Below are 27,656 nucleotides of genomic sequence, written 5' to 3' on the forward strand. Positions count from 1 at the left end.
ATATCCATTACCATTCATGTTCTAATTGGAACATCTCATTCAATTTAAGTATGTTTATTTATGTGATAATATCACAATTAAAATTGTAATTACGATGAAAAAATATTTTTTATTTTTTTGTATTTTCATTCTAATCATAGTTTAAAATGGGTCATACTAAGTAGGCAAACATAGATTTACCATTGTTGATATTGCCAAGTCGGTGGCAACAATTCCCATTGCATTGTTACCAGCCACTCTTGACAATTCAGTTCTTGGTGTCCGAATCAGTTCTAAACATATAATAGAAAAGCAATTTGAAACGAAAACAAGAGCAAAGATCCATCCATTACGATTATATCATTCCATTAGGTAAGTAAACAAGCAAAAGTAAAAAAAAAAACATAACATACACGATTTAGTAGATAAAAGAAAAAACATATAATGAACCAGAAAAGAGTAAGTTTTCAAAATTATGTGCCGCTTGCATTCTTAATTCACTTTCCGCTTTTGGTTGGGGCTCCTTCCAATCCATTTCTTATTGATTATGCTTGATTCTGTTTTTGAACGCTGCCATGCCCATAAATGAACCTGGCTGTCCCCTCCGTGTAGACATGAGTTTCATTGTCAAGTCTGCCGACAAGTAATGCTCCATGTAATTAGTCAGTGCTTAATTATAAAAGAAAAAGGTAGGAGGAGCAGAATGACACATGTGGGCCTTACGATTTTCGAACTGCTTTGCTTAAAGTTGAGGCTGATGAAAATGTTTTACCGTCAAGATATCTGTTTTCCCCTTGAACTCTCTGTTTGATTCTGCTGTCTAACTCATCGGCACTCAGCGTCAATGGAGTATCTGAAGCCTGCCAGCAATCATTACAACAGTGACTGAACTATCATGGGAAAGACAAATTGCGTAGTCCTGATTATTAAAGGCCTAAAAAAGTTTGTAGCAGGTAAATTTGCTGGGAACTAAAGTAAGTGCTAATACTATGTAATTCAAGTGATCAGCCTAAGACTACAGGAATATTTCAGAAGACCGGAAAGTGGTGAATTTGTTTTAAAAGCAGAAACTGTGTTTGGTATAATACCATGACCCATCCCCAAGTATCAGCAAAGGAAGGGATATGAGCTGAATAAGGCACCACATCTGCACATAGGAAAAAAAAATAAATTGGCCAGGCCATTTGGTTTCAGTTTTCTTGGTTTATGAAAAAGAAACAAAATGTTGGCAGCTACAAAAATTTTACTTACATTTGAACACCTGCTTCAAAGTGTTGCAGATACAAGAGAACACTTCCGTATGGCTGAAAATTCCAGCTGGCCCTGCCTGAAAAGTTCACAAGATATATATGGTTATTTCTTGTATTCTCCCTCTTCCCCTCCATCTCTCTCTTTTCCATCAGCAGAGACAAATAATCGATACCTGAGTGACAAATATGCCACCGCGATTGAGTTTAGGCTTGACGGTGTGTTCATAGAAGGATTTGGTGTAAAGTTTGTAACATGGACCTCCCTCGATTGGGTCTGCGAGGTCTCCTATGATCACATCATAGCACTCCTTTCCAATTTCTAGCTCAGCTCTGCAACATTTCACAACATGCAAGGACGATCGAGAAGAAACGAAATTAATAATGATATAAGTAGCGTTTTTTTTCTTACAATAATGATAATAAAAATAACTCAAACATAGAATTGAGAGTCAAACCTGGCGTCGTTGATGATGACCTCAAGTCTTGGATCACAGAAAGCTTCTCTATTCACAGCCAAGTACGCCTTGCAGAAGTCTACCACTTCCTGGTTACATGATATAGATTCGTGTTATGAGCTTTAAAATTTTCCTGTCCATTTCCTTACATTACATGGCACAGAAAAATCAGTGATCTTTGATCACAAATGGCTTATAATTGATTTTTTAAATTTTTTGTTGAACAGGGATTTTCTTTAATACACTGCAATTAGTGGTTAAGAGAAGGGAGAGTCCTGTGTTCACTGGCCGTGAACCCGAACGATTTGCCCATTTCCCCAACGTGGCTGCACGACAAGTCATTATCAATGATGGGACATCTTCGATTAAGAACAAAAAGGATGAAAAATGAGATGCCAAAAAGAAATAAAAGGTACACAAATGAAAATGTCTTTCCATTTCGTAAATAACGAAAACATAATAATGATAAATAGTCATTTTCTTTAAAAGTTTTTTTTTTTTTTTGATAAACTAAGCCAACAATATAATGTTATCCCCTCTATATGTGGGACCCAGAAATAAAAGGGTCAACGGTCAAAGAAATGTAATACCGATAATTTGGATTCATCAAATTAAAGGGTGGCTGAATGGACACAAGTTAGCTCAGTAAAATATTCCTCGTATTTCAAGTAGAAAATTTAATATATATACATTTGAGTTACCTCATCGATGTCACACATGACAACCTTCACCGCTGTTTTGTGTCTTAGTATTTCTCTTGCAGTGGAACCTTCACCTCCTCCCATTATAAAGACTGTCTTTGGACTGCAACCAAGCGTACAGTTGCTACAAATTGAGCACCACAACACAGGACTTCACAATCCTCCATACCAACAAAGAAAATAAAAAAGTAAATACCTTGAGTGATGAAGAAGTGCTGGATGAACAAGAGATTCATGGTAGATGAACTCATCCACTTCTGCACTTTGAAGCTTTCCATCAATGATTAAAGCCTGTTATGCAAACAAAAATAATTTTATCTTACGCGAGAATATTATTTAATTAAGGCGTTTGTGTGTGAGTGTAGCGTTATTTTTTCTTAAAAGTGGAAGTCTTTTTTTAATTTTTTTAAAAACGGACCTTTCCAAACGGCTTTGTGTCTAATAGTGCAATGTCTTGATACCGAGAAGCCCCTGTATGCAAAATACTGCAACAAAAATAAAGATAGATGGTCAATGCTCGAACATGTGAAATGAATCAATAATGAAAGGGGAGACTTAGCGGCAAAGATGGTAAGTTTGTTCCATTTTTTAAATAAATTATGTCTCGCTTTTCTCAAACCACCCTTTTGAACAAGTGATCTTCTAATTAACTGTTTCACTTTAAGGTTACTTCATGTTTTATTCTAATAAACAATCACTATATATAAGCAATTAGAAAAGGAAAAAGCTCCATACAGAACGACAAGGTTGTAAAGCGTCGAAGCTTAAAGGTGATCCACCAAATCCATGAAACGACAATAGGGTACATGTCAGAGTATACTTTCTACGATAGATACATATTATATCTGCAAATCGTCTTTTAGCCTAGTAGCTTGGTGAATCAGATTCGAGTAATTTTAATTTTCTTTTCTGTTATGTGACGACGGATTACTGCTGTCATTATATATATACCAAAGCCGTTTAGACCTTAACCCCCAAAAAAAAAAAAAAAAATCACCAGTACTATTCTATAATTTTACTTTGTCTCAATAACAGATGCAGATTAATTCTTTTTCTATTCGTATGCAGGAAGCTTTGCTTCTGATGCTGTCTCGAGAATTCTGTCGTAAACTTCGTAGAAATAAAACATTTTTCACCGAAAACCCGGCATTAAATGAGAGAGAAGAAGCGATTAAAAGAAGCTGGTGCTTTTTTCCCGTAATATATTAAAGGAGAGGGTATCCCTCGAGCTTGAATCACGGCGGTCTAGAGCATGCAGGGTAGGTATTTTAGTACAGCGATACGCATTCTTATATATAGAAAAGGAAATGAGTTTGCCCTTCGAGTTAATAGCATAAGAATTTTATCCTCTGGAGAATTTAAGATAAAAAGAGAGAAGGTAAGAAAATGTAACGATATTTAAAAAATAAAGCCTAGTTACGAAAGGAACCAGTGAAAATAGGTTGAAAACCGAAAGTGACTAAGCCATATTAATTGGTGAATTCGAACCATGAAGTTAGAGCAGTTAGTGCAATTTATACGTACCTATTAAGAGCAAAACACCATCTCAAGTTCTCTTCAATCTCTTCTTCATACCAACAGCTCTTCCTATAACCATTCAGTGATGAATGGGTTTTTCCATTCACACCATTTCCATTGCCAATGCCATTAGAGCAAGAAATTTCACCCATTTTTTCCTTCTATATCGCTAAGCAAGCCCGAGAGAGAGGGAGGGAGAGAGGAAATTAAGAGGCAAGTGAAGGATGGAGAGAAATGCTGGCTTAGCCACGCTATATAAATAGGAAGGTGGCAGGAAAATCGAAAAGGGTTATGATTTGGTTCTGGTATGAAGAGCTAGGAAAATCTATCGAAGTGGGTGCGTGCACTTAGTACTGAAAAGGAGAACTATAGACAAGATATTCTCATGGATTTTCGTAAATAGTTGCATACAAAAGTAAAGAAAAAGTGGAAAGTGTGTGATTTTTGCTGGCGTGGTTATGTTTATCTAGCAATGTGGCCTTCGATGTTTTTACCTTCCCGCTTAGTACCAATAAATTCACTTATCACATTCTTGCACATACGTGATGATATTTTCATGTGTATGTTCATTCATTCATTTATAGATTACTATGGATAGATTACGTGAATGAATAATTAAGTAGAGCTACGTTCTAATCCTCATCTGGCACCTAGTGTGAGGCTTCAAATTAAAGATGTATAAACTGATAGGATTTGGACGCATTGAATCATGTGGAGTACCTCTGATCGAGGGGGTGCTCTTTGGTTTTTCCATGTGAAATTTAAATGCGTTGTCGTTTATATATACCGTCGACGATCCCAGTGTAGAACCATACCCCATCAGTATTACAATTCACTAATTCAGAATAGCTACCACTTTCCAATTTATTTATTATGGAAAATTGAACATCTGTTTCGTTAAAACCAAAAACTTTTTTTTTAAGGAAACCATTTCACACAAAAAAAGGCATTTCGAGATAAAATGCCTTTAAAATTTTACAAAAGCATGCTTGGAAATGTCTTATGTGGCATGCATGTATTATGTATATTGTATTGGACATAGGATGGCGGACTGCCTGGATAGTGAAATGTAACTGCAACTGTATGCATGCATGGTAGATTTTAAAAGAAAATGAAGGGAAACAGAGTCCAGGAAAAGGATAAAAGATGATGATTAGTGAGAGGTGACAATTACCGAAAATTCTGGCCATATTCTTTTCTTCAGAAATGTGTGCAAATCTTGGTTGGACTTTGGAGAGAGAGACGGGGGCGTGCAGTTGGAACCATCATCACATTCTCTTGCTTCAAAAGATGAATGAGGGGCGTGCCATGCCAGGCCGCACTCATAATCACCACCATCACAATCGAAGAACATCAATCCACAACTGATCCAGCAACATAAATTTTTTCCAACCCCACCATAATAATAACAGACAATAACCCCTCTTACACTATTGAGTTCACCATTTTCCTTTATATACATACATATCATGCCTGTTTTGCCAGGTGTCAACCCTTCATCTCATCCTTTAACCCCATTACGCGGGGTCCAGCACAGGTAATATTCACATCAGCATGATGTGTCCTCAAGGAATAGAGGGTAGACAAGAGGGTCACGAGAAGAAGATTGGTGTTCTTTGTTTATATATGCCGGGCGACTGTTATATGAATTCAAAGAACCATGGAATTTGGAGGGGTGATGATGGATTCACCCACCTCTTGTTTTGGAAAGCTATGATAGTCTCAGTGTGTCTTAGGTCCCGAAGACCAAGAAGCTTTTGCTTCTATATCGCCATTCCTCAAATCTTTTGCTTGGTTTGCCCACCCCACGAGCTGTGAGAATTATTATGCCTGGCAAGCTTGAAGTCACTCGATCAAGTAAAAAATCTTACTTTTTTCAAAACAAAAATGAAAAAAAATCTCAAGAATCGTATTTTTTGCAAAACAATACAATATTTTCTGGGTTATCCTCTATGTTGAGTGCTATAGCATGTGATAAACCTAATGTTTTAAGAAGACAATACACTTTATAATTAAATAGAGAATTTCACGAAATTCTCCATGTGCTATGTGCCATTATCAAAGGCCGTTAATGTTATTTAATGACCAATGTAGTAATATACTAAACTGGTCAAGTCTTATTAACAAAGTTTGAAACCATTTAATAATTATAGTCTTAAATAAATGTAGCAGATAAAATATTAAATACCACATGTATCCTTTTATGACATCTTTCTTGAGATAAAATCTTGACGTGTTTCTTTGGCTAATCAAATCAAGCTATATCTAATGTTAAAATTTTAAATCTAACCTTTCAAGCCTGTATAAATATAGGAATTCCCTTTTAAAAAATATTTTCCTCGAATATTAAATCTTCGAAAAAGAAAAGCTTTCAAATTTATAATTCTTTTCCATCAAATCAAACACAGCATCCTATAGAGTCTCAAGCTACGAGGATACATCAAAAACATTTTTAAAGCGTCCATCAAACCATCTATCAAGCCAAAGCAAATCATGCAAAAACATTTTTGAAGTGCCCATCAATCCAACCATCAAGTCAGGCAAATAGTGCCAAACTCTTACTGCATTTTTGCGAAGCATTTTAGAATTTGTTTGTCACTGCTGTTATTCTGCAGCGTGTTTGTAAAAAAAAATAATTTTTTATTTAATTTTTAAATATTTTATACATTGAGAATAAAAATATATTTTTAAAAAATATTATTTTAATGTATTTTCAAATAAAAAATATTTTTAAAAACAATTATTACTATAATAATAAACACTACCTAAATTTTTAAATCATTGAAATTTGAGTCTTCAAATAACCTCCCGAAAGAAAGAATCAAGTAATCATTAATTCTTTTTCACTGATGGGATTTTTTTTCTTATAACCATAATCTCAATAGAATCGCAAACTACTTACCAAGCCGAGTAAAGCATGTCAAAAGTTTTAATGCATTCTTGCGAAGTGTTTCCTTTGACTCGCTAGGATTTAGTCTCCAAGTAGCTCACAAAATTCTTTCTAAACAAGGCATGTATTAGAGATTGTACTTGCATCTCAAATCGAAAATAGTTTTGTCTTTCAGGCACGAAATTGGGTATCTTTTGCCGTAATACGTGCGTTTTTGTTTGTCTTAAACTTTCTAAGTGGAACAGCGACTATGTGACGGGACAACAAGTCAACAGGTTGAAGCCTCTGGTTGCTTTAATTTAGAAAATTCACATTTATTACTGTGCATGACTAAAAACAATTGCACTATGTCTATGCAATCTGGAGAATGGGACGGCTGTCGCAGACACCTAGGAGCAAACTAGAGGCGGGCGAGACCACTAAACTCGTTTAAGAGCTAGGACAGCTTCGATCCGAGCTTAACTCAGGCCCGATCTATTTTTCTAGGCCTGGATCTTGCCTATCTCAATCAATTGTGCTGGATCCTGAGCTTGAGCCTGGCGGGCGACGGGTCTTGGGCTTTCTGCTCCGAAACCTGTCGCCTATCTATGCAATTTGGGAATGTAGAACTTCAGGAATGAAAGAGTTATATCCACGTTATACATTACATTTATTTTCGAAAGAACATAATCCCATTAATATGGTCAGAGATTGAAGGAAGAAGGAAATGCATTGTCGATGTTTTTTCATGGTTCTTAAAACAAAAATCCATTGAATTCGTAAGTTGCTATGCTCTGGAGCAAATAGACCGATTATCAGGTTGGGGTGGTTTGACTTTGAGCACCGGGTTGCTCTCGAAAAAATTAGCTGGCCGGAGCTCAAATCCACCGCTAAGAGTTGTCATTACTGGAAAATCTTCTTGGTATGGCACGTGGTGAAATCCCAATGTGTACCACAGCACAATGTCTTTATTTTCTATTTCCCTACTCCTGCATTAACAAGAAAAGTCGACACTACAATGTTTAGCGTGACAATAAAGTCAACAAATCAAAATTGGTGGTATCTGGCGTACCTGAGGCTCCATCTTGCTAGGGTATCATCTCCTCGGCTTTGATCAACATAAAGCCCTCCCGCCCATTTTTCAGACTTGTTATATGGGGTAATCCATAGATTGTATTTGGTGAAGGCTCCCCGAATTTGTGCATAATCATCATCTGATAAGAGGGGGGCCGCAAAAGACCCTGGGATCAAACGGTAGCCAATGAAGTTTCCGATATTGGTCCTCTTGTTTGGATTAACCACTAATAGATCTTCTTGTGCTACACCGAGCTTAATCCTTGCATCAGACTCCGTTTTAGCTGTCTCGCTCACAACCCTCCAGTAGCTCCTCCTAGGCGACCGGTGATCGGTCACTGGGGTCTTTAGCAACTGGGACCTGACAAATGAGTTTGCATCGCCATCCACATCAAGATCAAGATGGTAAGTAAAGAAGTGGTCATGGTTTGCACCCAGGGTATTTTCTGCTAACAATGTACCATAAACTTCCTCTTTTATTTGATCTTTATGGGTGTACATTGATCCCCTCACTTCAAGCAAACCAGTCAACCCAACCTGCATGAAAAATATGAACCAGAAGGTCATCCAAGAACATCATTATCATGCTAGAGGTAATCAAATTATGTTGGCTATAGAAATCTGCTAATTCTAATCCATCAAGAGAAAATATCATCTTCAAGAGCAACATAGCCAACAGAATCAAATACCGCGTTTTCATTTACGCAGTAACGATCACCACGAAATCCCAAGAATATGAAAATTTTATCCTGTGTAGCCTATGTTAGAACCAAACCTAGCTTTAACGCAATCGAACCGTGATCACAACAAATCAATTTTGATGCTAGATTAGACATCATAAAAATAAGCTCCCCCCATTTAATGAGTTTATTACCGTGACTTTGATTGAGCCGCTTTGCTTAAACTCCCAATCGTTAACGTAATCGTAGTTGCCAACAGTAGACACCATTCTTACAACCAGGGTCACCTCTGGCCTAACTTCTCTTATCTGCACCACCAGTGCACCACCATTTAGTTTCAGACAAAATTATTGCAAAATTAAGCCCACTGAACAAACCCCAAAAACAAATAAAAAAAATCACTAACCACTTTGCCTGGTATAGCAGCCTCCGTATGCCGCCACATTACGTCTCCAGCATACCTCTCAAATATGCAAAAGATATTAGGCATATTTACAGGCGTCCCATTGTGGTCTGCAACATAAGCGTCCATGAAAACTGCATTTTCCGGACAGTCCCTAAGTGGCTCGAGTGGCACTGCACATAGGCCATACCCATATTCACCAGCATCAAAAAATACTCGATAGTACCACTCTTCATTTAGGTCCATATACGGCACGAAGACCTCTGACAGGAACCCTTGATACAGAACTTCACGAAACTTTTGCTTCTGGAGATCAAATATTGATGCCAACGATATAACTGGGCCCGCTCGAGCATCGAAGCTCAAATGAAAATCCCAATTGGCCCACCTGATACATAGTATGGTACCATCAATCAACCCAAAAGGAAATTCGATAATTTAAATCGGAATAGAAAATAACAGTAACAAGACGGGATTGATGCAGAGTAATTCCATAACTTTACATGGACTATTTCATCGGGCATTTGGATAGTGCAGAGAGGAAACTCTGTGAGTGTTTTTTTTTTTTCCAGTAGCTTTGTTTTTTAAATTGTTTTTATTTAAAAATAGAGTTAACAAAAATATAAAAGCTAACTAGTCAAAGGTTGAAGGTCTCACACTTAATAAAAAAATTTGAAAAAACTTCGTCTATCATAAATTAAAAAATATTTTAAAATCTCAAGAATAAATGTATCTACGTATCTATCATATTTTAAAATTTAGCAAGATAAGATTTACTATCAGCAATATCTTTTTAAGCAGCTTGCAGCATTGCCATAAAACTATCGTATCGCTTTCATTAAAAGAAAACTTCGTCTGTTGTCCGTAACCTTACCTAATCGTGTGTCCATCTATTGTGAAACTTGGGCCGTCAGATTGGTGCATCGAGATTCCTTTCAACGGAGACCCAAAAGGTAGTTTTTGCAATGATTCCCTGTAGTCAGTCCCGTCAGCCTTTGGCACTGGCACATTTGATCTATCTTGAAACCCTAAGATCTCCATTGCCTCAAGATCAACGGTGACAGTGATTCCTTCAATTGGTCTCATATACAAATTCACAGTCCCGTCTAGATAATTACACAGGACCCTGACAACCCTTTTATTTCTTCTCTTTTCTCCATACCAACCAATAGCAAAACTCGTACACAGAACCTCTTCAACCTTGAGCCCTCTCTTTCTAATTGACTCTAAGAACGGGGTATATTTGAACGGCAATGCATTGGCAGCTCCTTGCTCTTCAAAAGTGAGCAAAGGGTACCCATAACCGCCGTAAACTCTATCAGAAACAATCTTGCGGACTGATAAGTCAGCAATAATTTCATGAGTGATCTGGTCTATACGTGCAATGACAAATGCTTGTCGAGGTGGGGTTTTGGTAGCAGTACCTTCCAGCCATGAAAGAATGGCAGTCTTGGTTGGTTCTTCGAGGCCTACATAATGAAAGGCTATGCTGTGGCTTGACTTGGGATACGAGTTATGAACTATGGATTGAATTTGGGTGAACTCGGTTGGGGTTAGGGGATCCAGTGGATGTGTGTGAGTTGGCAAAATGGAGAGTGTAGAGAGGAGAAAGAATATGAGACTCTTGGAGACGGAAGCCATGGATACTAATGAGGGTATCCTTGAGCCCACCTGTAGACTTGAAGAGTCATCCCACGGTCACCTGTATTGTGAGGAATATTCAAAGCTGTTGTGAAATAATAATAAATAAATAAAGCGAATTTTTTTAAAAGAAATAATAATTATTTATAGCCATGTAAAAAGGCAACTTGTCACGATTTTTAAGAGCACTGTGCCAGCGTGACGTCTATTAATTTAAAAAAAAATTACTTATATTTTCTTAATATTGTTTTTAGTGAGAAAAATGCTGAGGAGTTTAAGTAATATAATTTAATTGATTTTATAAATTTAAAAATAATTTAAATAATTCATAAAAATATAATTTAATTAAAAAATTTAAAATAATTTTTTAATATTAAAATAGCAATATATTAGATTAATTTTGGTAAACTAGGTATATTAAATTCGTGATTGAAGTTATGATAATTATATAGAAAAAAAATAAAAAAATTTAATTTTCAATCAACTTATTATTGAAGGATAAAATAAAAATATCAATTAAAAAATTACTTAAGTTAACTTGTCAAACAAGCAACTTAAGTTATAAAATCAAGATAATAATTCGAGTTAGCTTAAAACCGAGATAATCCTGTAAAAAAATTAAAATAAATTACGTTCAATTCTCAGTCAAGCTAATAATAAAGGATGAGACTAAAAATAAAATTAATTAACAAATAAATATAAAAACAACTCGAGTTAATCTTTCTAACTTTTGCTCCAAGTTATGAAATCAAGATAACCTCGTAAAAAATAAAAAACAAATAACATGATCTGACTTGAATTAACTTGCTAAATTTATAATCTAGTATTGAGACTAAGATAATCCGATGAAAAACAAATTAAAATAAGTTATGAAGCTTGATTCGTAGTTAATTTTGTTAGACTTAATGTTCAATGTGAGATTTCTAAAAATTTTAATTAAAAAAAAACAAAAAAATGAATCAAATCAATACGGGTTATCCGGTTAAGTATTTTTTCTAAGTTTCGAGGCCAAAATTATCTCATAAAAATCAAATTATATAAATTATAAAGCCTGATTCTCATTGAGACATGGTATTGAATGATGAAATTGGAGGGGGGAATCAAAAGATGGAAAAACAACGAGTTAGCTGGATTAACATGTCAAATTTATAACTCGGGTCACAAGACGAAGATTATTCAATAAAAAAAAATACAATGTTGAAATACACAAGACCAGGATAACCTGTTAGAAAAAGATTGACCTAATTTAACCAAGATTAAAATACTAAAACTTGCGACCCTGGTCTTGAGACCAGACTATCTTTATAAAAAAAAATCAAAATAGATTAGGAAGCTCAATCCTCAACTGACCTAGTGTTGAATGATAAATAATAATAAAACATTTCAATAAAAAAAACACAAATAATGAATGGTCAAAGTGGAAAAAAAATAATGAAAAATACAGAATCAAGTCAACTCAAGTTAAACCTGTCAAGTATTATTCTCGATTCATGAGACCGAAATAACTTAATAAAAAGTAAATAAAATAAATTATGAAACTTAATTCCTAGATGACTCAATATTAAAAAATAAAATTAAAAAAAAAGTTAAATAAATAAAAAAAATCAGTCAACTAAGTTAACTTGATAAATTCATGATTTGTATTGTGAGAATATGATAACTCATTAAAAAATAAATTTAATATTAAAAAATAAAAAAAACATGGACTTAAAAAAAATCAAAGGAAAAAAAAACAAAAGCAAATGTTTTTTTAGTAAGTATTGATGTGCAAGACTTCACTATTCATCATCTTAGATGTTATCGTGGATGGATAATATAATTTTTTATGTTTAATTAATTTGGTCTTCTAACATTTTTTATGGTGATTTAGTCATGATCGAAAATCAATTAATTTTGATTTTTTTAAAAAAAGTGAGATTGGAAAAAGAAATATCAAAATGAAAAAAAAGATATCAAATACTGGTTGCATGTTATAAGCCTCACAAAAAGATGCGCTATCGTATTTGAACTTGAAAAATCCCGCAAATTATTCAATTTAAATATCTCAATATTATTCTAATTTAATTTTGATATAAAAGTTAATCTTTTATTATTTTTTAATCATTAGTTGAGATATGAGAGAGAAATGTCGCTAGATTTTAACAATAAAAAAATATTATTGATACTGATTTAAATCACCAAATCAGATGATATTTATGTCAAAGGGTTTAATTTGATGTAGGATTTTTATATTATATGTTTTTTAATTTTTAAAGTTTATGAAAAAATAGATCCGAGTTTATATTGATATTTAGATTTGATTTAATTTTTTGAATAGTTTTTTAAGATGATATATAAATTTCTGATGATTCATATAGTTTTTATAAATTTTTTTAAGTTAAAATGTGCTAAGAATGAGTTTTGAGATAAAAAAAAAAAACTTTATTTTTTTAGCCACTGCAATCCACAGAATCTATGGAAATTAGACTATTTACGCGTTTGTCTCTAAAGGCGACGTGTCATATGAATGTTTCTTTCCAAAGAAATTCAGGGTAGGTGACTTGTCCGCTCCCGTTGTAAAAAAGATAATAATTAAAGGTTCAAATTCGTGGGTCTAGATAAAATGGGACAAACACACTTGGTTGGCTTGCCGGACGTAGCATTTCATGGCCTTTACTTATATATATGTATATATATGTATATATTAAATTAATAGTTTTTTTAGTTCTTTTATCTATTTTTAATTTATATTTAAATCAATACCTATTGTTTCTTTCGGAGAGCTTATTTTATATGGTAATTATTTTCTTAGTTATGCATTTTAAATTTTAAATTTAAAGAGTTTTTTTATTTATCTTTATATTTTTTTAATCTTTTGTATGGATAAACTTTATTTTTGAAAATAAAAAAAATTATTTTAAAAATAATACTTCTTGTATATGTAGCTTTGCATGATTTCCCCCTCCTTTTATTTTATTTAATTAATTTAATTTCTGTCTCTATATTTATTATTGTTTACTTAAATAAAAAAATATTTTAATTAATAAATTTAGTAAATACAACCAAATAAATATCCTATCTTTTGAGATTAATTATCTTGATTTATATTTATTTTTTTATTTTTTAAGTTTTTTTTAGATATCATTAATATTTATTTATTTATTTATTTATGCATATAATTCTCGGTTTATTTTATTATATGCATGCATAATTTTTTTTATTTGAACTTGGATATTTTAAACTATAAAAATACATTAAAAAACATGTATATACAATTTTTCTTATAAAAAATAAAAAGATTTAACATCATAATGTGGATAAATAACTAGTTTGTATTCTATTTTAAGGGTGTTTTTTCATTTTTTTTTTTTGGTATTACCGCTTGGATATTATCGATTCCCTCTCTGTTTTTTTTTTTATAGTAACTTAATAAAATAAATTAAAGAATTAATTGCTTGTAATTTTTTTTTCATTTTAACATACTTCTATGGAAATAAACAAATTCTTTCTATAAAAGAAATCACAAGTTATTTTTTAATGAATCGAACCTTAAACTAATTTTTTTCATATCAAAACAACCCAAAATGACAAATGGTCTGCTTAAATTGTTTGAATAAATCCCAGGTCGCTCTTCAAGGATAAGTTTGTTTGGAGAGACGTTGGAAGAGGAGTGAAGTGTCTCTCGTAGGACCACAATATGGGGGGTAGAATAGTATTTATTGCTACATTGCTTTCCTGTCTATTTTAGTGCATTGTTAAATGAATTTATTTGCGTGTTTGGGAATCCGTTTGACTTAAATTAATAACATTACATCACAATACTTAATACATACTGGGCATGATAAGTATCAACAATTCAACATTTGACAGGACAAAATTGACCAAAATCAATTAAAAAAGAAATATACATATGAGTGTAGTTCTGATTGCCTATGAAAATATTTTTTATTTTAAAATATATTAATAATATTTTTTTATTTTTTAAAAATTATTTTTAATATTAATACATCAAAATAATTTAAAAATATATTAATTTAAAATAAAATAAATTTTTTATTTTTTTAAAAAATATTTTTAAAATACAATGTCAATAAAGTTAGAACGTTTTATGATTCAACATGTCATGTGTGAGGTAATAAAAAATAAGAAGGAAAAAAATGCGTCATCGTACAAGTTTTAAACGAACACATATTTCGTCTTTTAATTATTTACATGTGATCCCGCTACTATTTTTATAATTGATTAGCTCCCTCGACCCAATTTGTTTTTTAACATGGTCCTTCCATCATAATACCGTCAAAGTTTTATGTTAAATGAGGATACATGTAAAAAATATAGAATGTTGTGTTCGAAAATTTGAAAAAAAAAAGAAAAAAACTTAAAAAAATTAAAAATATTAAAAAAATTGAGAACTACAGTTTTAAAAATTATTAGCAAATTTGAGAATAAAATAGATTGAAAACCGGAAAAAAGAAATTCAAAAGCATTTAAAAAAAAGAAATGGGTTTTTTAGATATTCTTAAATTTACAAAAGAGAAGAATGCAAATATGTTAAATAATCATTCTTTATTGACAATTTTTATTTATTTATTATTTATTTATTTTTTAATGAAAAAATTTGAAAATACAAAAGTTATGCTTTGTAAAAAGTATTATTTTTAAAATTATACCCGAAGAAATTAAAATTTACCTTTCATTTAAGATTTAAAAAGGAAAACAAAATAAATGAATATAGGTGATATTAAACATGTTTATTTTATTTTTCTCTATCGTTGCAAAATGGTATTTAAAATATTCCATTAATTTTTAACGACTCTTTGAAATGGATCTTTTATGTATTCATAAAAATGAGAATATAGAGGAAAAATAGTAAATTATGTCTAAGTATTTATGGTTTTATTTTCTGAAAAAAACAAAGTCAACGTAATTTTTTATCCTTATAGACTCAACGTTGAATTGATAGATATTGAAAATGTTAAGGATAAGTTACTCAATGAAATTTTGATACTAAACTTTTCAAGTATAGATTATCATAAACTATAAACTACTATTAATATTTTGTTATTGTTTTATAATGTAATAATGACTTTATTGTCAAAGGTTTATAACAGTGACTATAAATTATGATAATTAAAGATAACAATATTTTATTGACAAGTTACATCATTTAAAATATATTATTTAAAAAAATACACTACAACGTAAAAACATTGAACTGAATCTAGAAGATAAAATAAGATATATAAAATATATGTGTTTTTAGCCTTTCTTCTTCTTATTATTTTAAAAGCAAACTAAAAGGAATTGTTGAGATGTCTATTAAATCCTGAAATAAAAGATTTTTTCTTCAAGGTTGCTGAGAAGTCTATAGGATAACAACATAATAAAATATGTGTATTTAAAATTACGAAAACAATAATAATTTAAAATATTTTTTATTTAAAAAGTATTAAAAAAATTTTATTTTTAAAAAATTATTTCTAATATCAACACTTCAAAATCATTTAAAAATATAAAACAATTATTTTAAACAAAAAATAATAAATTTGAAATTTGAAAAAACACCATTCTCAAAAAAGTTATTTCTTTTGTTATATAATAATTCAATATTTTTTACTATACATGTGCCACAAAGAAATGATGTTTTCATGTAAAAATAGTATAATTGTAAATTTTGTCATTTTGTTTTCATTATAGCGGCATTGTAGAAGTAGTAAAATTGTAATTTTTGTTTTTTTATTTATAAAAAATATTTTTATATTAAGTATTTTTTATCATCTTGGACTAGGCTTATTTATCACAATGTTTTTTCTTATTTTTATTTTTTGCAATATTTTTTTAGTTTTTCTTTTTTTTAACACTTTTTAAAAAAAATATTGTTTTTTACTTTTTACACTTTAAATATTTATTGCTGAGATATTTATATTATTCCTTTTGTTTTTATCTCAATGTTTCTGTAATTATTTTTATTTACATTTTAAAAAATATATTATATAAAGACTAGAAAAATAGTATTTTATTATAGAATTTCAATACTATTTTATTTTTTTGTGATGTTAAAAATTAAATTAAGATCTTGTTAACTTATATAATTTTTATCGTAGTACGTTAAATATATTGATAAATTTTTTAATTTGTAATTAGATATTTTTTAAAAATATATCTGAAAAGTTTACATATTTAAATTTTTTTTATTAAAAAAATTATTACCAAAGTAAGAGTAAAATAACTAGTAATAACAAAAACTTAAAACCAAAATTATTAAAAAAAAATTGATAGATTATAATTATGAGTGACAAGGTTATTTTAAGTTATTAGATGTTTTGTTTTTAGACGTGTTTTAGAATTGGATTTAACTTGAAAAATATATTTTAATATACTAATATAAATTTTTTTTATAATTTATAATAATTTTTTTTAACATTATCCAGAACAACATCAATCAAACATTACGCGGTGGAGTGGTAATAACGTCTACAAGTTTTGTATATTAAAAAAAGGCTTCCGCTCTTCAAAAGCTCTCTCTCAGTCCATCGGGGAAAATCTGGGGACACCTAACCACCTTTGCATGCGCTCTCATCTCATCAACCAGATCGTCTCCTTCTCGTTCCTTCTACGCTGTTTGTCTCTTTATCTGTTCCTCTTTACTTGTTAACTACAAGTCCTTCCCTCCCTGATCTCTACTATCAATAGCAAACAACCTCTCATTTCTATTTGTGATATTCTTGCGCATATATATAATATTTTCTATTAAGAATTACTAGCCAGGTGAGCATCTCTCTAGCTAATGATCTTTTTTTTATTATTTATTTTTAATTTGCACTAATTTTTGCTTCTTATTTTATTTTCCTTGAAGTAAATGATCACTAGCTTTGGCTTGCTTTAGTTTGTTGCCAACATGACTTCTCATAAGAGATTTCCTTCTCTTAAACCAATCGAATGCTTATGCTTCCTCTGCAAAGCCTGTTTCAGCTATCAAGTGATACGGGAATTCCTTTTATGTCATTTTATAGATTGGTTTCGGATATTTCATCGTTTCATGTCGATTTACTTGTTCAGATGAAGAATGTCTTGCAGGTGTTTGTTGAAATACCGGCGCGAACTATATTTTTTTGCAATTTTTAGATGAAGTTGAGTTAATTGTTTTCAGCCTCAAATTTGAATTTATTCTCAAGAACCCATTTGCTAGGAAACACCCAATTATTTTTTAGGTTTGCAACTGTACTTATCAGAAATTAAGTGTGCCCTTATTCTTTATGTCTTTTTGGATAGTCGGTTATATTCCCTGTGTAGGAAGATGGAGGATGCCCGGTGTGGCATTTGAATTAATGTACATTAGGTTTATATGGTGGTAGAAATCAGTTATAGGGATAGTAGTATGTACTACACACTTTGTTTGACTGAGTACGGTGTCATTTTCTTGTACAGTGTAAATGACGATGTCTGCTTTGTGGAAGTAATGCACCAAGTGCTCAGCATACTCTTGCGTCCCTAAAGGTTCTCCAAAAAACAAAAAATGATCCATTGTAGAACATTTTCATGTTTGGTGAGACTGTTTTCTTAATTTTCGGGTCTCTGGATCCCAACTGCGCTCAGTTTATGTAACTTGAACTGGAATTACGGAGATAGTGCTTTTCAAGTTACCCTGATCTTTTCCAGTTTGTAAATCTGTGGGGAACGTGATGTTATTAACTTAAATTATCAGAGGTGTACTGACTCACCTATTGCTCCAAAAATAGGACATAAACAACATATATCATCTTGATTTTGTATAGAAAACTTAATTCACAGTTGCAGTTCTGGCATTTTTCCTTAGCATCTTTGTATTGCATAGATTTTTTATGTAGTTTTTATAACTGATGTTTATTACTCTGTTTTCAGTTCCTGACGAGCAACTCCCTTATTTCTTTGTCGAAATACTGGAATGGCAGAACCACAATACACAGTGGCATCTGACAGTGAAACCACCGGGGAGGAGAAATCTTCATCAGCTTTTCCAGAAACTGCCATTGGAATTGACATTGGGACTTCACAGTGCAGTGTTGCAGTCTGGAATGGCTCCCAGGTAGAGCTCCTAAAGAACACCAGAAACCAAAAGTTGATGCGATCATATGTTACCTTCAAGGATGAAGTCCCTTCAGGTGGAGTGAGCAATCAGCTCTCTCACGAATATGAAATACTATCTGGAGCTGCAATTTTCAATATGAAACGCTTAATTGGCAGAGTGGATACTGATCCTGTGGTTCATGCAAGCAAAAGGCTTCCATTTTTGGTGCAAACTTTGGATATTGGTGTTCGCCCATTTATTGCAGCTTTAGTGAGCAATGCTTGGAGATCCACCACTCCTGAAGAAGTCCTTGCAATATTTCTGGTCGAACTAAGAGCCATGGCTGAAGTCCAGTTGAAGAGGCCCATAAGAAATGTCGTTCTAACCATTCCAGTGTCATTTAGTAGGTTCCAGTTGACACGGATTGAGCGTGCTTGTGCCATGGCTGGCCTCCATGTCCTCAGGTTGATGCCCGAGCCGACTGCTGTGGCATTGTTATATGCACAGCAGCAGACTGTACATGAGAATATGGGCAGTGGAAGTGAGAAGAATGCCCTTATATTTAACATGGGGGCTGGGTACTGTGATGTAGCTGTTACTACCACTGCTGGAGGAGTTTCACAGATTAAGGCCTTAGCAGGAGCTGCCATTGGAGGAGAAGACATACTGCAAAACATGATGCAGCATCTCTTACCAAATTCAGAGAACCTTTTCCTCAGCCATGGAATCAACGAGATCAAATCATTGGGGTTGCTTCGAGTAGCAACTGAAGATGCAATCCATAGGCTCTCTTCACAGAGCAATGTTCAGGTGGATGTTGATTTGAGAAATGGATCCAAAATATGTAAGGTGATCACTAGGGAGGAATTTGAGGAAGTGAACCTGAAGGTGTTTGAGAAGTGCGAAAGCCTCTTAACACAGTGCTTGCGTGACTCAAAGGTAGACATGGAGGATTTGACTGATGTAATACTTGTAGGCGGGTGTTCATATATCCCAAATATAAGGAATGTTGTCAAGGGTGTATGCCAGAAGGAGGAACTGTACAAAGTGATAAATCCATTGGAAGCTGCAGTATGTGGGGCAGCGCTAGAGGGAGCAGTTGCATCAGGAATCAGTGACCCTTTTGGAAGTTTGGATCTGTTAACAATCCAAGCTATCCCCCTTGGCGTTGGCATTAGAGCAGATGGAAACAGCTTTGTCCCAATCATACCTAGAAATACGACAATGCCAGCAAGGAAAGAGTTAATATTCACAACCACCCATGATAATCAAACCGAGGCTCTAATCCTCGTCTATGAAGGTGAGGGGACAAAGGTGGAAGAGAATCATCTTCTGGGCTATTTCAAGATCATGGGAATTCCGGCAGCACCCAAGGGAATTCCAGAGATAAATGTGTGCATGGACATCGATGCCTCCAATGCACTAAGAGTTTTTGCTGGAGTGGTGATGCCTGGGACGGATCAGCCAATGGCACCGTTTATGGAAGTCAGGATGCCTACAGTTGATGATGGGCATGGCTGGTGTGCTGAGGCCCTGAACAGGACTTATGGTTCGACTCTTGATCTAGTTACCGCGCAGAAGAAGATGTAAAGTCGAGGGTGACTCCAGTTGGAGTCAGTCGGAAAGAGAAGTTCTTACGGAAACGTGACTTGCTGCAAGGAAATAATACATGTAATTGTATAGTGACTTTAATTTAATATTATTTTCATGCGCAATTTCAATCTTTTTAAATTTCAAGCTACATGTTCGGTAGAGAGGCTTCCACGTTGACTGTGCAGGCTTCTATACGAGTCACGGTTTATGCAGGCATTTCTCATCTTCTTTTCTCAATGGGTGGCGGTGCCTCTTTGTTCATCCTTGCACAAGGCCAGCATAAATGTTCATTTGAATTTACGTGGAAATTTTAATAGATGAGAACAAGGACAACGGCGAATGCACAACGCTTTATAACCATAATTTGGTTGCACAGACTGATGTGTTGTTCTGGGGTGCATGCAATAGAGTTGCTATTCACGCCCTACAGAGCCGGCAATTGGGCGTGATTTATCACGACTAAATTCTTGTCAATATTCTGCTCTATTCCAAATTCTGTGAGAAGGTAGTGATGCAGGTGCTTAGAAAATCAAAATAGTAATAGGTAAGGACTTTATTTATTAGATTTATTTTGTTTCTCAGTACAAAAGATCCTTAAAAAATAGGTTTTCGATGTTTACATTAGTACAATTTAGTGCATAATATCACAATATTCTAAATACTTCCTGAATAAAAATGTTCGTTTATTTCAAAAGATACTGTATAAAAATTAGTGGGAGGAAAGGAGTTTGAGAATTAGGGTTTCAGAGCAGCTGAGGTTTTATTATTGCTAATTACTACTAGTTCTTGATTAATTCCAGCCTGAATTTTTAATCTATTCTCTTTATTTGTTTGCTTCGGTGTGTTTACCAGGCAATCAACATATCTAGATGTTAACAGAGGTTGAAATTCACATCTCCATGGTCTTAGGTGAGAGTAAGCCCCCCCAATCCCAGAGCAGACTAATTAAGAAATCAATCATGCACTTAAAACCTCTGGATCTGTGACATTTATCTGCAGCAAATCATGTAACCATACATGTCCTTTTTGCTTCATGTGGACAATTTTCAGGTGTTGATGCTTGGATTATTCATCGAAGAAATGAAGATAATCTCCCATCCCAGAAACGAGTAATCGATTTCCTCGCAAAGGACATGAATTATGCAATTTCATTAGCCAGGGTTGTGATGCCAATATGGAGGTTTTAAAAGCACTCAGTGGAACCAACTTGGCTGTAACTATTGGGGTTCCAAACGAGGCAATTGCCCATGTAGCATCCAGCCAGGAGGCAGCTGACAAATGGTTTCGAGACCACATACTTATGTTCACTTAGGTGTTCGGTTCCGATATATTTGTGTTTGGCAATAATGCAATTCCCGGTGATGTTCAATCCATTGTACAAGAAGCAATTGGTAACCTCTACAATTCAGTAAGGAAGACGGCGGTTGGGATAAAGCTCGAGGGAGCTCCTCTCCTCCCTTAGCTGGTCAATTTGCAAATGGGGTGGGCAAAATTATGAATAACCTCACCGTTATTTGTACAGTATAGGATTGCCTTTATTGGTCAACGTCTACCCTTGCTATGTTCTCGTCTCCGGAGCCGCAACATATTTCATTAGACTATGCCTTATTTCAGTCCTAACGGATGGGCTTTAGTTTTCTCTTACTGGGCTAGATTTAGCCATGCACTCTGATCTCCTAGGCCTGCCACTCATTTCATTGATATATGGGGCATAGGCCGCGGCAGTCACCGGTGACTTTTCTATCACCGCAAACAACCCACTACGAATGGAACCCAATAGCCCTTCGAGATGACATTGTTATTAGCATTCCTTTGATCTTAGCAATTACTAAATACTTTCTTTCTTTAAACAAGAAAAGGACGGAAGTGGAAAAATGTCATTGACCTTATAGTTCTAGGGCACCAAACGCACCAAGAAGTAATATACATGGCGGAAAGACACCTCCCACTCCCGGCGCACACAGAAAAAAAGGAAGGAAATAATGAGATGATAAGGGGCAAAGGAATGCTACATATGACTGGGCGAATCTCACGTGGGATACGACCAAGACATTGATCATAATAATTCCCATCTGAGAAATAAATGCCGTCCCCTTGATGATTGTGCTAAATTCTTTTGTGTTTTGTCTTCTTTGTAAATGCATCATAAAGTCAGAAAACAAATCCCACATATACCAGAGTTGTAAGGATGCTAAAATCCCTGGTCTATCCTTCACACTAAGCCTCGGTGAAACCCTGAGAAAACAAACGAAAGGGACACTTTGAAATCCCGGAACAGACAACGAATAAACTCCAAATACAACACTGCCTCTGAACACTGCCTCCAATTTGTCCACATTGAACCTAATCTCAAGCTTAAGAACAGGACCAGATTGGGGAGTAGTGAAGTGAAATTAGAGTCCAAATACAAAGACTACAAGTCTCTCTCTAACGTCACTTCTAAGTAAAGAGAACCCTTGATACCTCACCGACATATAGTAGATGACAAACTAAATATCCCAAAAAATACATACATACATATACATATACATATACATATAGATGTATGTATGAGTATAATATATATGCCAAATTTAAGTTCAATTCCCAATACACGCGCTGTTAAATTCTGTTTACATGAAACGGAAGCTCCATTTTGACTTCTCAAGCAGCAAAGCACGACACATATTCCTACCACCACCTCAGCCATCGTTGAAACCGACCATAATACAAACTGGCTAACTATTACAAAATTACAAGTAGAAGAATGCATGCTGAAAGTTTTCAAAATTTGGAATTCTTTAACAATTATAATATTTAAACAAAGTCCAACCCAAAAACAGTCCCTTGATTCTCCACAAAACTTCCCAAAATAAAAATATATATTATATATATAAGTTTTGAATTTCACTTGACAGATTTTTTTCAACGCTTACGTGGTTTTCTTGGTACAATATATATATCCTCCGCTTGCTAGACTTCACCATCTAGTGACATATGATTTCCAATGCAAAAATGTTCACCGTTTCAAACACGCAGCCTCCTTCCAATGCCTAACCATCCCAGAACCCAAGACTTTGCGATGTATCGAAGTTGCTGGCACAGATGAGATTAGAGCTGGTGCACAGGATTTGATATCCCACCTCGCACGTCGTCTCTCCTTTTTACTTGGGTCAATCAATGCGCCATAATTAACTTAGACAAAAATAATTCATCAAATTATTTGTACTAGTGTCATTTGCCATTGACATTTTGACAGTAGTTAAATGCAAGAGCAGCAGCAGCAGGAGGAGGCCTGCGAACTCTCTCTTCTTGTTTTTCTTTCTTCTGGGTGTTAGAAACGTTGAGATACTGAGACGTGGCGCCGTCTGATGTGAGGGGAGACAATGGATATGAGTCCACCAAGTGGGGGCCGCATCTTTGACCTATAAATCATCTCATCGTACGGCCTTCTATAAAACTTAAAAAACGGTACGAACGATTCTCGAGACCTATCCGCCTTACTAACGTGGCACTCCCTCTTGAAAAACAAGGCAGGTGATTGGAGGAACGAGGGGCGGGGGGTCCGCGGGAGAGAGATCTTGATAGGGTCACCTTCAGTGACACGCTGTGGCAAAGGGGTTGATGGGAACAGACTTTTCTTGGTTGGCCTGATGTAGCTGCAACCGTTGATGCTGCCACGTGGGGTTCTGGCAACTGGTGATGCAAAAGAGTAGGACCTAGCGTTGAGGGGAGAGACTAGGGCAGGGCCTAGATGAGAGAGGCTGGTTGGTCCTACTTTAGATGACGACGTGTCGGTCAAAGATAAGTGCCAAGGCTTGAGCGAGTCAAAATGGTGGGACACGGTGAAGGAGAATCTGGATGAAGAGCATGAGCCAATCTTGGCCGTTGAGTTGATGGAGGAAGGATCAAATCGGAGGGAGGAGGCACGTGGGTAGGAGGAGAAGTCATTGAACTCCAGTGATTCTTCGAAGTCTAGTGAGGATACCACCACCGTGGCCGTTGATAGCTCAACAAATGGACGGACACCCTGCAACCATGAAACTACATAGTCAACACTTGTGGAAAATTAAAGTGGGTCGCTCTTAGACAAAACTCGTTGCACCTAATTCCAAGTCCCTATTTTCAAATTCACATTGCATTAATATCATTTGGCACAAAATAAAGCAAGTAAAAGTTACAAATTCCTAATTAACTATAACAACGATAACTAACTTACTCCATTTTAAAGACAAAACTATATGATTGCAATCTTTTTATTTCTACGCAAATAAATTATAGTTTGGAAGCATGACTGCAATTAATTTTTAAAGTATTTTTTACTTATAGAAATATATTAATAATATTTTTTTATTTTTAAAAAATTATTTTTAAAAACAATCCATTAAAATAATTAAAAAAAGTTAATTTAAGGAAAAAAAAATTAATAACACTTTTTTAAAAATACAGTGTGGAAACAAACTAGTGGACAACTTGTAAAGGGCTGCAGATTTGACTTGAGCTTTGGTGGCCCATGTAACTAGAAAGGCAGAACACCGAGTTGGTCGAACAGTTGCAACTACTTCCAGGTCCAGCAGGTTAAAGTTAAACACCCGCACTCTAGACTTTTACAAGTTTTTTGAATTTTTACCTTCCACAAACAAGAGAAGAGAGAAGGTGGGTCGATTACGAAAGCCTTGTAAAGCCTGCCTGGGTAGTACTCAGCCACGATTTTCAGCGTTCCAAGCAATAAATTCATAAAAGCCGATGCTGACCTGAAAAAGCCTGTACATTTGCAATTAAATAACCAGTGCACACCCATCATGAACATTCGGAAAAGGAAATGTGGATTGCGAATTATGAGTAGTATCAACTGTTAAAGCCTGTGCAATGTAGGGAATTATATTTAATAATTGTGCTGGCATTTCGCAATGCAAAAAAGGGGAATGCTGTTGCAATCTGTGTGAGGATCAATGCTTTTAAGGAATTCTAGGAGAGTATATAAGCTTCAATTCCTGATAATACCCCTACATAATCTAACCACTAAGGCAACCATGAATGTGAATGTGACACTTGAGGGGGCACCCCGGACATCTTCTGAAAATATCTCACATCTCAGGCGGTTCTCCGACGTCTCTGAGTGCCCGTGGCCTCCTAGATTAGCTTAGCTAGCCTGCTTTACCACTGTGCACCTCTAACAAAAGTGCCTCCTCAATTTTCAAATCCTGGTCGATCAGAAAAACCTCAAAAAATACAAAGCTTGATACTACGACTTACTTGCATCAAAGAGGAGAACAAATTGTTCAGCGTTTTTAGGCATGGTCCCTATTGCCACCTCCAGTGTAAACACCAGCAAACGAGCGTACCTGATTACACACACACACACACACACACACACACACACAAGAGAAATAAATTAGTTTTTTGTTTTAGAAAAAAAACGGAGATATAAATTAAATGAGCAAAATAAAATTTACTCCACAGCAAAATAAATAAATAAAAGGATAGATGGATGCACTCACAGTTTTTGTGAATGGAGCTTCTGGTAATCTTGTTTAATACGAAAAATCTACAAGAAACATGTAAAAGGTTAAAAAGAGAGAGCTAGGTTATTTCCAATTAATTTGTGTAAGCTTATTCACTCTTGATATTTCTTTCTTGAAGAAAAAGAAAAAAGTTAATAAAGGGAGGGAGATAAACAATTGAAAATCACCATAACAGGTCTGGATTCTTCATCATGACCAGCAACATAAGCAACTCCTTCAGCGAGCTCAGCTGAGAACTCATCTGCTATCAAATTCTCTGTCCATTCAAGACCATATGAATCAGGAAAGGAAAGAGTTTGCAACGACAAAATTTCGATTCTTTATTTTGAATATAAGATCAATGATTACAGTGGTGTTTACTTTAACGCCCAAATATTCAACTAATTAAACTGGGAAAAGCAAGATTCCACGAGCATAACGAAACAAAAAGAAAAGATGGTTGTAAGAAAGAGAGTGTTAGCGAACAAATAGAGAGCAAATTTTTTTGAATGACTAGAAGAATATGGAAAAGAGAAATGGAGGTTATGATACCGGTGCCTGTACTCTCTCTCCAAGAAAGGCAAGCCCTTAAGTGCTTAGCAGCTTTCTTCACATTATCACCTTTTGCTCTTAGAAACCTCTCTACACAAGCATTGTTGCAGAACTTCTCCTGTCAAGTAATAGTCACATATCAGAGAGATTCATATATAGTAATCCCTAAAGAGATCGATGAAGACCAAGCACAACAAATGATAAGCTTGTAACAGGAAAAACATGAAACACACTTGCTCGCAGTACTGTAGAAAAAGTTTTAAGTTAAAAGAGTGATAGTAACAGAAAGTGAACAGTGTGATAATAAATAGCTTGGTTTGAGCAGAAAGTGAACAGTGAAAATAGCAGAAGCCCACCTGTTTAACAGTGAGTGTAGCTTGTTTTCTTAGAAGCTTGAGAACAGCTTCAACTCTATCATTGTCCTTGTGATCTTTCTGCCGTTGTTGTTGTTGATGCTGTTCTTTCTTGCCCATTTCGAGAGAAACAGTGTGAGATCAAAGGAAAACCAATATACCAAACTTCTGCCTCACGCCACCATTAAAAACTTGAACTTGCAGTGAGAGAGGGAGAGAAAGTTGCTTAGGTAGAAGTAGAAACTGGCAACTTTGAATAAAGAGATTAGGGGACTTCAGAGTCCTATATATAGCAGCCAACTATAGCTAATAACGCCGTTATAAAATGCAGCATACAGATCCAATAAAGAAACACTTAACAATGTCATATATATATATATATATATAGAAGAATTATAGTGTAATTTTATTATGATGTCCATTATGATTTTGGTAGTAACCGCAACGGAAAACGTCACCGCCTCCACCCGTTAGTGATTTCTTTTCTTCCATCTTTCTCCAGTGTCCTATCTATTTCTTTTAGGACATGCATTTATTTTGACACTTGTTGCAGTAAAATATCGATTGCTCTATATAGGGTTCATTAAAGTGTTCATTTATGGGAAATGAACTGCTAGTTTTTTTTAAAAAAAAATGTAAAAGAAAAAATAAAGAAGAAAGCTGCAGTGGGCCTTGGCACAGTGTCATTAATTAAACTCGAGTACAACGGTACTATATTGTTTTCATTATTTTTGATAATTTCCTTCGCTGCCTGTGTAATGATAACCTTCGAAGGCAAAGGACTATGAATAGTAAGATCGAAGGACTCCCGTGAGCGGATATTTCGGGATATTAGACAGTAGATTTGTAGTAAACAGTTTTTTGTGTTTTTTTTTTGGCCCTGCTATGATCTGGTTCAAGCATGCTATAGTTTCAGTTGGCACTGGGATGCATATTTTATTTTGGTCAGGAAATTTATACACTACGGATGGTACGATAATATTGCCACTTGTGGATAATAGAACAGTTCTTTTCTGCTTATTTTGTTCCTTCCTCGTTTATGGGTGTACAATGCATTTAGCGTTGTTTCGAAGAAAAAA

The 27,656-nt window shown here is 34.3% G+C and overlaps 4 protein-coding genes across 9 annotated transcripts; 1 reads left to right on the forward strand and 3 right to left on the reverse strand.

Moving 5' to 3' along the window:
- Positions 1–309: 309 nt before the first annotated feature.
- On the reverse strand, positions 310–4,232 carry LOC105126958 (thermospermine synthase ACAULIS5-like). Of its 2 annotated transcripts, XM_011028026.1 has the most exons (10): positions 3,910–4,227; positions 2,804–2,870; positions 2,582–2,676; positions 2,386–2,488; positions 1,685–1,773; positions 1,403–1,559; positions 1,231–1,306; positions 1,068–1,126; positions 703–839; positions 310–612 (listed from the first exon to the last, which is right to left on the reverse strand). In XM_011028026.1, the coding sequence occupies exons 1-10, from the start codon at positions 4,053–4,055 to the stop codon at positions 525–527; spliced, it is 1,017 nt and encodes a 338-aa protein (XP_011026328.1). In that variant the 5' UTR covers positions 4,056–4,227; the 3' UTR covers positions 310–524. The 2 variants fall into 2 exon arrangements, with proteins under 2 accessions (XP_011026328.1, XP_011026330.1); XM_011028028.1 differs by lacking the exons at positions 310–612; positions 703–839 and adding an exon at positions 847–970 and having other exon boundaries at positions 1,007–1,126; positions 3,910–4,232.
- A 3,178-nt stretch (positions 4,233–7,410) lies between these two features.
- On the reverse strand, positions 7,411–10,645 carry LOC105126975 (primary amine oxidase-like). The gene is made up of 5 exons (XM_011028038.1): positions 9,804–10,645; positions 8,933–9,317; positions 8,721–8,834; positions 7,845–8,383; positions 7,411–7,761 (listed from the first exon to the last, which is right to left on the reverse strand). Exons 1-5 carry the CDS (start codon positions 10,568–10,570, stop codon positions 7,560–7,562), a joined length of 2,007 nt encoding a protein of 668 aa, XP_011026340.1. The 5' UTR covers positions 10,571–10,645; the 3' UTR covers positions 7,411–7,559.
- A 6,387-nt stretch (positions 10,646–17,032) lies between these two features.
- On the forward strand, positions 17,033–20,311 carry LOC105126986 (heat shock 70 kDa protein 8-like). Of its 5 annotated transcripts, none has more exons than XM_011028049.1 (3): positions 17,033–17,317; positions 17,978–18,095; positions 18,472–20,311. In XM_011028049.1, exons 2-3 carry the CDS (start codon positions 18,089–18,091, stop codon positions 20,184–20,186), a joined length of 1,722 nt encoding a protein of 573 aa, XP_011026351.1. In that variant the 5' UTR covers positions 17,033–17,317; positions 17,978–18,088; the 3' UTR covers positions 20,187–20,311. The 5 variants fall into 5 exon arrangements, with proteins under 5 accessions (XP_011026351.1, XP_011026377.1, XP_011026384.1 ...); XM_011028075.1 differs by having other exon boundaries at positions 17,978–18,046; positions 18,431–20,311; XM_011028082.1 differs by having other exon boundaries at positions 17,978–18,046.
- Positions 20,312–22,998: 2,687 nt separating this feature from the next.
- Positions 22,999–26,825, reverse strand: LOC105127015 (SEC14 cytosolic factor). Its single transcript, XM_011028092.1, has 7 exons — positions 26,581–26,825; positions 26,225–26,342; positions 25,861–25,949; positions 25,670–25,716; positions 25,425–25,513; positions 24,799–24,932; positions 22,999–24,198 (listed from the first exon to the last, which is right to left on the reverse strand). The coding sequence occupies exons 1-7, from the start codon at positions 26,695–26,697 to the stop codon at positions 23,503–23,505; spliced, it is 1,290 nt and encodes a 429-aa protein (XP_011026394.1). The 5' UTR covers positions 26,698–26,825; the 3' UTR covers positions 22,999–23,502.
- Positions 26,826–27,656: the final 831 nt, after the last annotated feature.

The sequence above is a fragment of the Populus euphratica genome, unplaced genomic scaffold (assembly GCF_000495115.2).
Source record: "Populus euphratica unplaced genomic scaffold, PopEup_1.0 scaffold1.1, whole genome shotgun sequence".
Lineage (NCBI taxonomy): Eukaryota > Viridiplantae > Streptophyta > Magnoliopsida > Malpighiales > Salicaceae > Populus > Populus euphratica.

What these genes read in the sequence shown, in the direction of transcription:
- LOC105126958 (XM_011028026.1), bottom strand. Translation starts at nt 4,055, where the DNA reads ATGGGTGAAATTTCTTGCTCTAATGGCATTGGCAATGGAAATGGTGTG. An exon ending in ACACAAAGCCGTTTGGAAAG is followed by an intron (nt 2,677 to 2,803) that starts GTCCGTTTTTAA and finishes TTTGCATAACAG; the next exon opens with GCTTTAATCATTGATGGAAA. An exon ending in TTTGAAGCAGGTGTTCAAAT is followed by an intron (nt 1,127 to 1,230) that starts GTAAGTAAAATT and finishes TCCTATGTGCAG; the next exon opens with ATGTGGTGCCTTATTCAGCT.
- LOC105127015 (XM_011028092.1), bottom strand. Translation starts at nt 26,697, where the DNA reads ATGGGCAAGAAAGAACAGCATCAACAACAACAACGGCAGAAAGATCAC. An exon ending in GAGAGAGAGTACAGGCACCG is followed by an intron (nt 25,950 to 26,224) that starts GTATCATAACCT and finishes TTGAATGGACAG; the next exon opens with AGAATTTGATAGCAGATGAG. An exon ending in TCTTCTCTTGTTTGTGGAAG is followed by an intron (nt 24,199 to 24,798) that starts GTAAAAATTCAA and finishes TCATGGTTGCAG; the next exon opens with GGTGTCCGTCCATTTGTTGA.
- LOC105126975 (XM_011028038.1), bottom strand. Translation starts at nt 10,570, where the DNA reads ATGGCTTCCGTCTCCAAGAGTCTCATATTCTTTCTCCTCTCTACACTC. An exon ending in CTGCTATACCAGGCAAAGTG is followed by an intron (nt 8,835 to 8,932) that starts GTTAGTGATTTT and finishes CTGGTGGTGCAG; the next exon opens with ATAAGAGAAGTTAGGCCAGA. An exon ending in CTAGCAAGATGGAGCCTCAG is followed by an intron (nt 7,762 to 7,844) that starts GTACGCCAGATA and finishes TTGTTAATGCAG; the next exon opens with GAGTAGGGAAATAGAAAATA.